Genomic DNA, 10424 nt, shown 5'->3' with positions numbered 1-10424 from the left:
TAAGACTGAAAGAAAAGGACTATTAAAGGCAAAAGAAAAAAATCAACCGAAATGAGTCATTTGATAAATTATGCCAAAAGTAAAAATTTATAATTTTTTTTTAAATTTAATTTATTAAGCAACTCGTTCTGTAATGATTATATTCCTGTAAAAGCGGGTTGCTTATTAGTATATGAAAATGAAATAAGATTCAATTGATGAATAATAAATAAATGTATACTTTTTGAATGCTCTTCAGTGTCAGTAAATTGCTAAATTTTGGTTGATTTGTTTCTTTTGCACTTGATATTCTTCTTCGTCCTGCCTGAGCCTGTAACTTTTTCACCCTTTAAAAGCTGTTCGCGTGATGCAGTTTTGGTGTAAGCACGTGCATCTTAGAACAGCATCATAGAACAGCATCATTGACGCAGGTGCACTTGGTCTAAATAGAGTATTAGAGTCGCATATAGAGTCATGCGGCGAAAAGTTTCAATTTTCAGAAAATTTCAATGCTGCAGGCCAGTCTAAACAGGGCATCATTTCCAAATGCAAATGCTTTCACATTTGTCAGTTATAATTGGCAATCGATATAAATAATTTAAAGGAACATCTCCATTCATAATAGGAATTCTCTTTGCAGCGGGTTCCATTCAAATCAAATAAGCAGAAAAAGCAATTGATCGTAAATTTTATTGTTATATTCTAGAAGGAAATGGAATGGGATACATCTGAAGAGACCAATTAAGGTAGAGGAACTGTTTGGGATTCAAATTGTGCTCCGCATAGCCCGCAGCGCGGAAAACAAGAGAGAACAGGGGAGAAGACTGCGGCGAACTTCTAAATTTGGGTAAGCTTAGTATCGATGGGTTGAATGCTAAGCCAGAGCCGAAGCGAACCTAAGCGATCGAAACCTGCAATTATCCACATGCAGATCTCGACGTGGCGAGGCATCCAAGTCCATAAACTGGTGGCAAGCGCTGTTCCAATTTCGAGACTTTAATTTGGATTATAATCATAGGAGTAAGTTTGCGTGCTGGCCTTGGCAGTAGGGCACGGCCACAGCGTCAGCCACAGCCACGAGCAAAGGTAAGGCCCGGGTCCAGGTACAGGTATAGATAATGTGAAGCCGTTTTGATTGCCTGTCGACCGCTAACGGTAAACAAATAACTCGCTAGCTTTTTTGTGTGTGTTTGTGTAATTCATCTTTGGGGAATTGATGATGAATGGGAAAAGTCAATGCACAAGGCGCGATGCACTTCATGCATTTGGACAAATCCTCCCGCATGGCACCTGCCACTGCTTGGAGGCACACACAAAATCGCGTAGCAGCTGCATTCGCTCACTTCCAAGTTCTGCGTTAAAGAAGCGGCGAATATTTCGCGGTACTTAGCATTGGCTAACCCCTTGTCCTAGGGGCATGTTTGTACGCACATATGTAGATCTACCCCTTGCCGCACCTAACACATTTTTTTATTACTTCTAATTTGATCGGTGACGACGGCGTTGCAACGCAATGTGTTGCCATTCGCCTGGTAATTTAAGACAATGTGCCACATTGCCACAGTGCCGCAAGCAGCCGGCCAATTAAATATGAAACATTTCTTGTTTCTTGTTTGTGTTTGGGTTTGTGTTTTGGCTACGTTGGACGGCGCGTGCGGTTGGTCAACGAGGTTACTGGCCGAAAGGATGGCTGATGAAATGCCACAGTCTGTTCTAAATTAAATTTAATTAGTTTATTGTCTGAGGCAACACCTTTCCGGCCGCGGTTAACAAGCACAGCCAAACCATAGCAGCGAGATACCGAAACAAGAGAGGACTCCAAGTTGTTGTCGTGTGCCATGTGGCAGCTGCAAACATGGGTGCAATCCCCTTACGCTAGCCCTTGCCATCAGCGCCACCATCAGTGCACAGGAAACAGGATCGAAATGGGGACAACAATGCGGCGCGCATCCTTTTGTCCTAGCTGCTGCAATCGCCGTTATAAGTGGCCCATTAGTTTGGCTTTGGTGTCAATTGCCATTTAAGCGCAATTTCCTTCCACGCCTTCCTTTACATTTATTGATTTTCCCCTTTTCACGATAGACGACTTCTATTATGTTAGGTGGTAGGGCTGACTGGGCGCCACAAGTATTATAAATGCCGCAACTGCAATTTATTTCTCAGAGATTCTCTTGACACGAGTCGTTCAGTGGGAGTCAATTTAGGTCAAATTATTCGCAAAATACTTAAATGGAACAAGAGAACATTTTCAGTCAAGGGTTCTAAATTTTTACAATCTACCAATTATTTCGAAGTAAAGGCAATATAAGTATTGTATATGTTTGTGAATAAACTTTCTATATGAACATGTATGTTGCTATTCCTTACAAATTGGTCATGGTAAAAAGACTTGATGGGTATGATATTATCTGCAGTTGATTATTATATCGGGCGTACCTGTGGTTCCGCAATTCTCTTTGGGGGGGTACAAAACAGCTGGTTTGTTCAGTTGTACTCGTATTGTCTACTATATATATATGGATACATATACATATAGAGTCGGGGGCCTTCTATGTGCACATATTGGCTTGTGTATGGGATTCTTTTTTGCAATGCTTTCTCTATTCGGCTGAGAATTTGACTTTAATTGAATTCAGCGTATTGGCGATGGGGGCTGCACTCATCTGAAAAGGTAACAAGAAATCGATGGGTATAATTACTAGGTACAGTTAATACTCGCCTATGACGACTACAAGCTGAATAAATGTTAAGATGTTAAGATTAAAAGCGAAAAGCCCGAAAAATATATGCACTACAGAATATAGGCACTACATCTCATGTGATTTAAAGATTCGTATATCTGTGAGGTTCTGCGAATGTGTTTGTGTGAGCGTGCGAGTGCAGAGTACATTTTTTGTTTTTTTTTTGGTTTTTGCAATAAGAATTTCAAAGTCAAGGTCAACTGAAACATTTGGTTTCCCTTTTTTGTGGTTTTTGTTGTTTTTGACTGTTTCCTTTTTGGTGCCTGTTTCTCAGTCTGTTGCTTCGGCGTTCCCGCGGGCACTACACGTGCTTTTGTATCTGTGTATGCATCTGTATATGTGCCAGTATCAGCGTCTGTTACGAGTATCTAAGAGCTACGCATGCGCAGTTTGTATTGGACGTTTTATTTGCTGCTGCTGCTGCTGCTGCTGGGGACTGGACTTGCGACTGTGGATGTTTATGTTGATGTTGATGTTGATGTTGTCGTGGCCACTGTCCAGACGACGCCGTCCTGCCTGCCTGCCTGCCTGCTTGCCTGGCTGTTGTCATCGCTCTCTGCAGTTCACTTGAAGAAGCACAAGTACAGAGGTAGCCCTCAAAGTTTATTGCAGACTTTCAGAATACCCTTGCATTAATTTATTACAACGTCTTTCATTTAACTGATGTAAAGTTAATTCTGTCCACTGCTACCATGCAAAGAGCATTAGATGGTCGGTTTCTTCGGTAATATTGAATGAACTTAACTTTTTCGTTTTTGTTTCAAATGTTTGTACTGCTGTTACGGCTTCAGATGAATGCCATGTGTTGGTTCTGTGCTGACAAGGAATTCCAATATTTTTTGCTGCTGCTCAAAGCTAAAACCCCAAATCGAAAACGACTTCTCTTTTGTTTTTGTGATTCGCAGACAGGGACCAGACAGTTAATTGCTGCATCGGCAGCTAGTTGCAATTTCAAATAATACTAGTGGCTCCTTCTTGCCTACATATTGTGCAACCACTTGTACATATGTTATGTATATGCACTTTCCTTAGTGCGCTGGCTCATCAGTTCAATGAACTATACAAAACTGAGTAACTCTTAAATAATGTTACTCGCAACACCAAATTCCTTACTGATCAACAGAATGACGTGGCATTAATGCTGAAATGATTTTTTTTGAGAGGTTCGCAGCGACACAGCATGAGTTATCGTAAAGCAGCTACAGTAAATGCAAAAGGATCATCTTAATAACTTTGAATGGAAATACTGGTAAACTTTATCCAAAGTTAATAATGCGTTGAATAGTATAATTCAAAATAAATAATCAATAATCTAGCTTCAAATATTCAGAGATTAAGCGAAACTAATACATTTTTTTATTCAATTGTTTTATTTCAAAATTCAGCATAAACATTTTATAATAAGAACATATACAAGAAAATACAAGAGTATACGAATATTTTAGATGGAATTCGGTTGTCTGTTAGAGAGTAAAGCATTTCCGTTCCGAACGTTGGTCTTGAATTTTAATAACAGTTCCCTTCATATTTCATAATTGCAGTGTGTTGCACATATTTTTAAGCAAAACGCAATGGAATTTAATTAAGTTACTGCCGTGAAGTCTGCCAAAGAAGACAATAATTAATTCAATCCCTTTTTTATGGATTTCATGAACATTATACCAATTTTAATTGATCGAACCTTTTCCATCTATTGTTGAAATTCTATAGTAAAAACAATGATTATTATTAAATAATAATATAATATATAATAATAATAATAGATAATAGATAATATTATTATTATTTATTTTTTCTGTTCCAAGGCTGAGGAAATATAAACAAAAATTGTTAAATATTCGTAACTATTTAAGTACGATAATATTTATTGTTTGAAAAATAATAATAATAATTCTAGTGGAATGTTATTACCCAATTCTATAAAATATTAGGCAGTACTTTATTTAAGCTTGAATATGCCGTGAGGCAAAATCAACAAAGTATCAATTGTGAACAGCTCTGCAGTAACGTGGCAGGAATGAGTTAAACCTGGCCACTGGCATCGTCAGAAACACAGACTGAGTCAGAGTAAGACTCAGGCAGCTGAACAGTTGAAAAGTTGAACAGAACGAAGAGTCGGGTCGGTTGTAAGCACAAGCCCCGGTTGAAAGCGCGTACCCAAGAGCCCAAGTGCACCGCAAATGGATGGATGGACATGGACGCTCGCACTTATTAATGCTTAATAAATGGCATTTCATTTCTTATTATTCTCGAACTGGGCGCGACGTGGATGTGTCGGAGTATTGCAGTATTGCAGTATTGCAACTGCGGCTGTTCTCATTGTGATCATTGTTGTTGTTGTTGTTGTTGTTAATGCGAGCCGATATATTGGCCATGACTAAGGATGCACACAGGCACACTGTCTGTCTGTCTGTCATGCAAACAGGTATTCAGTCAGTCCGTCAATGTGTGCTAAAGTAATTATTTCATATGAGCTAACAATGAGGCTGCAAGTCTGGTCACTGCTTTGAGCGACTGATGATGGTAAGATGGACGTGGAAATTAAAGAAGCAGGCAGACTGAACCATCCTTGGTTCCGACCGCCTCATGATAACCGTTTTCAATGCTTTTAACGACTCAGCCGTAGCGTTGTCTGCTCATTTTTAAAGTACTCGGGAATGTAAATGAAGCGGGTGTCTGTCGCAACTTTTAATGTTAATGTTCGAGGTCTCTTAGGTCATTGCACTTTCTTTCACATGAATGTTTCCTAATGTTTGCTAAATGGTGTATTATATATATGCTATATATTATATTATATATCTTACATTTAAAGGGATTACATAATTATTAGTAATTTTTAAGTACACTCTACACTACGGATGTTTAAAAAAAAATGTACGCGATTGAATGAATGTTGGGTCTAGTTTTTAAAATTCTGTTTCCCGCCAATCAAAGCAACCCAAACGATATGTTATCGAGTTTGAGTAATCGATATGCGGTCATGCGCACACTCTCACAGTCTCTCTTGCTCTCTGCGAGCAGAACTCAGTTCATTTGTCCGCTTTGCAAGAAAGTTTGATTGTCTGGTAAGAGGTAACCGATTTCATAATTATTTGTATGGTATTTTGATAAAATATTTTAAATGAAATTTATTATTTTATAAAGGTAAATTAAAGAAGAAGAATTTAATAAAATATTAACTGCTAACACGCAACAAATAAGAACAAGTGCGAACTGAACTTGTTCATCTCGTTTTGACTAAATGACTCAGTTGGCTCTCTGAGAGCAGAAGTAGTGTGACCATTAATTATGCGCATTGTTTTGTAAAATCGAAGACGCGTTGTGTGAATCTCAATAAAGGTAAAATTAAATAGACACAAATTTAACATTGATGATTTCGTGAAATGAAGTAAAAATTAAATCAATTTAATAACAGATGCAAACAGCTGCCGCCATTACAACGTCAGCGCCAAGCGGCAGCAATGTCGCAGGGGACTCTATGGCTGCCCCATTGCGAGCCTGCAGTACAAGCGGCTGTCGGGTAAGCAAATATGTCGAATTGACCAAGCGCAAATGTTCGCAGTTTGTGTCGCTGCCCTACATTATGCCCAAGCCACTGGTTGTCAACGGAAAGACATCGATATTTCAAGTTGGTGGCGAAATGGCCAAAATGGGCGACATACCATCGCTTGCCACTGCAGCCGCCTCCGGCAATGGGCAGCCCATCTATCGCATTAAACCAGGCACACATGCTCATGTTATCAATTACGTGTTTATTGACGAGGGCTCTGACTCCATGGAGAAGGCAAAATCAGAGGATCAAGAGGCAATGCGCATGCTGATTGATTCTCAGCGGGAAAGCGCCACAGCAAAGCTACAAAAGCTGATAACAACACATCGTGGTGTCGGGCCGACAACTGTGTCCGCCACAGTCACTCCAGCAATTCCAGCCCCTGCAGTTGAAAAGTCCACTGTTGTGTCCAATCCTAATATTGCCACAATTTCAACTAACAGTATTGTGACGAGCATGCAGTCATCGACCTATAAGCATGTGACTACGCCTCAAATTCATCCAGATTTGTCCATTGCTAGCGTTGCAGGAGCCTTGCCGCGCGCGGCTGCTCCCCCGCTTGTGATAGCACCTGCACCCTCTACAGCATCCACATCGAAGCCAGCTACAATTTCCGGATCTCAAAGCAACCAAAATGTTCTAGAGCTGCAAGCTGAAATTCGAAAACTAAAACGCACTGTGGCCCAACTGGGCGGTGCAGCGCCTCGATAATTGACGTGCTCATACTTTATGGAAACTTGTTGTACCAAAAACATTTATAAGACTTAGTTACACTCTGTTAATAAACTAAAATACTTAAATTTAGCAAAATCACTTATAAAGTGTTCTTACATATGTTTAGAAGGTGAAAATTTGTCTCCCCGAATAGAGGGTTATTTTATGGATCTCGAGTAATTAATGAAACCGCTGCTGCGGCGGATAAAGTTGACGTTGAGGCCATTCTGGCAACATCGCACAGATTCGCCATACACGAGTTGGATCTCAAGCGGTCGTAAATGTAGAATTTTATGTGTCATACGTTGTCCACATCCAGGCGAAAACTTTGCAATCGAACGTAAATTAATTTTTATGGTTTTGGTGTGTTGGGGCCACAAAAAACAGAAACAGCAACGACGAACAACAACTGAGGTGGGCAGGGTCTCCACTTTTTGTTTTGTTGCAATCAGAAAGAAGGACTCGAAACATGCAATGTTCGTCCCATTTCTTTTTTTTTTTTTCGAATCGCAAATATTCGGTATATCATGTCAAGTATTTTGAAGTTATACAAATGACATTTAATAATGAAGCACTTATATAAAATATAAAGTATAGTAAAACTATGAATTTTGAATATATGAATGTAGTTTACAGATTCTTTGACTGTCAGCTCCATATGTTTACCATTGTCAATAGAGTGAGTGCAAAAACGTAATTGGAAATATCATAGTTAAAAACAAATTTGTTGAAATATGGATTATTTTCAATTTATTAATATAATAAGCTACCATTGAAAGCAAACCGTATTGGGAATTTTTGAAGCTCTAAGTGCCGAGATCAGGACATGGATAACAGATTCAGAGAAGCTAGCACTCACTGCTAAGCAAACGAAGCAACGATCCTCTCGACTGGCATAAAAAGTAACGAATGTGCGCAATAATAAAAATCATTAAAATAAAAATGTTTATGAGAGTGCATAAAGACGACTTTATGGTAGCGGAGCGTCGAGCGCGGGAAGAAGACGTCCGAGGCCAGAGCACTTGATAGCTCGATGCAAAAATGCCCAACGCTCAATCCTCGCGTTCAGTTTGAGAGTCTCACACGAGTGCGATGTGTTTGTGGTTGAGGGAGGCACGGGTATGTGAATGGGGGCAAAAATATCTGCGCATTTGTTTTGCCTGCCGCTCAGCGCTTTGTGCAGGCACTCATCAGAGTTCACACACACACACACACGCAGACTGTGGAGGGATTGGGATTCGGATTGGGATGCTAACTCATTTTGGCGGCTGCGGCTGCTGCTGTTTCCGCTGCTCTGCTGCGCCAGTTGCGACTGTGACGAGGCAACTCCAAGCAACACAAGCAACAGTCAGAGGCGCAGGCGCTCAGCTCAAAAATAATTTGCAATTTCTGAGAAATACTCACTTTGCGCTGCTTGCGCTGACTTTATGCGCTGCCATCGTCACCGTCACCGTCATCGTCAGCGTCGCCATCGTCATCGCCGAAGCTTCTCAAGAACCTTACCAGCTTTGCGTTGTGGCCGTAATGAAAATTAAAATACGAAACACTCAAGCAAAAGGTCGGCCAAGGAGCCAATGAGCAGGCGCAGGTCCCCAAGTTTACGTCTCGGCCCTTGCCGCTGCCCCTCCCCTCTCCCTTTAGCCGGCCGACTGGTCACTTGGTCGGATTGCTTGTCGTTATCTTGTCATGTCAAAATGGTCTTACGAAAATGTATCTTTTGTATTCCAAGTGCAAATGAGCAGCGGAGCAACAAAACTATATACACACATACACCGCAGTGTTCCCCGTGCTCCACTCCTCCTTGCATTCAACCACTGAGCACGCAGTTGTGTTTCCTTTTATTTGTTTGCTCACTCGCAATTTTTATGCCTTTATTGTGTTTACTCTTTGCCTTCGTTTCTGCAAATGCTTTTAAGACTTTAAGACTTTTTAGTTTGTAGTTGAGCGTACAAATTTGTACCCCTCGGCAGGCATCTCCTCGCAGTCCCCCTTCCAGCACCAACAGACTCTCAGCCACACAGGAGCGTAAGGAACAGGATTGACCACTCTACACCAACTCATCAGCGCGAGTACGAATGCGAGCACGAGTGTATGAGTCTCAGTTTTGATCTCAGTTTCAGTCTCTGTGTATCTGTATCTTTTCTCTGTTCTGCTCGTCCCTGAAGCTGCGACTCAGTTCTCTGGCTACGCCTGACGATGATGATGACACAACATGAAAAGGTAAAAAACGCAGAAAAATATTAAATACGCTACGTCGCTGCCTTTTGACAGCGGACGTAAATTTGCTTTTGCCCCTGTCCCTGTCCCTTTGTGTGTCCCTGCTTTTGCCCCTGTCCCTATCCCTCTCCCTGCCAACCACCCCCATCCCTTGATGCTTGTCGGACTTTTTGCCGTTTAATTGCACATAAGATCAGTTGGTCGCTTGGAAGCCAGGTCGATCGGTAGATCGGTCGGTGTGTGGACGCGAGGCACCAACTGTGATTGTGAGCATTTCTTGGCAATTAAAATAGAGTGTAAGTTAAGGATGCATAAAACGCTGATCTTTATATGTATAGCACTTCAGTGCTTTTCTGTCACTGGATATGACCTTCTTCGAGAGCTCTTTTGCCACTGTCTTCGGCCCAACCCATCCTCGTGTGCGTACTGTGCAGTTTTTAATGTATTCTTGGAAGCTCGGATTGATCACATTGCATTGCCCGAATATGCTTTTATACGTACAGAATATTGGAATTCCTTGCGAACTGGTTACTATTTAAATTATATTTTACTTCATCTCAACTCTCTGTATTAGTTACTTAACAAGTAAGAAAGCTACAGTCGAGTGTGCTTGACTATGAGATACCCGCTACCCATTTTGAATAAAAGCCAAAATACTACAAAAATACTAACAATATACCGAATGGTATATTTGGTATATCGATATAGTAACACATTCAAGATATACCCTAGACGGTACAATATACCAGATTTTCAGCCAAGTAGGCGTTTTTGCCCATATAAAAGTATTTCTGACCAATTTTTAAGAATTGTTATTCGATTTTTGTTGATTTGCGGGGGTGGCAAAAATTTGAAACAAACTTGATCTGCGTGCAAACATAACAAATGCTGTCGAAGTATAGTATAACTAGCCCTGTATAGCTCTATCTCTTATAGTCTCTGAGATCCAGTGTTTTATACGGACAGACGGACATGGCTAGAACGTCTCGGCTGTTGACGCTGATTAAGAATATATATGCTCTATAGGTTCGGAGATGCCTCCTTCTATCTGCTACATACATTTCCTGCCGGCACACAGTTATAATACCCTTCTACCCCATAGGTAGCGGGTATATTAAATTTACCCCACATTATTCTTATCTTATTTATAGTGAAAAAAAAAAAACATAAACTGAAACAATGTAATAATTACAGTCAAGGTTATTCTTATAGCTGTGGATTAG

At 40.6% G+C, this 10424-nt stretch overlaps 1 protein-coding gene across 1 annotated transcript; it reads left to right on the top strand.

The window, feature by feature from the left end:
• The first annotated feature begins 6109 nt into the window (after nt 1-6109).
• Nucleotides 6110-7083, top strand: LOC133848517 (uncharacterized). Its single transcript, XM_062284137.1, has one exon. The coding sequence runs from the start codon at nt 6136-6138 to the stop codon at nt 6979-6981; it is 846 nt and encodes a 281-aa protein (XP_062140121.1). The 5' UTR covers nt 6110-6135; the 3' UTR covers nt 6982-7083.
• The last annotated feature ends 3341 nt before the right edge of the window (nt 7084-10424 follow it).

The sequence above is a fragment of the Drosophila sulfurigaster genome, chromosome 2L (assembly GCF_023558435.1).
Source record: "Drosophila sulfurigaster albostrigata strain 15112-1811.04 chromosome 2L, ASM2355843v2, whole genome shotgun sequence".
Lineage (NCBI taxonomy): Eukaryota > Metazoa > Arthropoda > Insecta > Diptera > Drosophilidae > Drosophila > Drosophila sulfurigaster.
This window is presented reverse-complemented; position numbering and strand designations above follow the sequence as displayed.

Bases quoted from the DNA above. Each gene is read 5' to 3' on its own strand.
- LOC133848517 (XM_062284137.1), top strand. From the start codon at position 6,136: ATGCAAACAGCTGCCGCCATTACAACGTCAGCGCCAAGCGGCAGCAAT.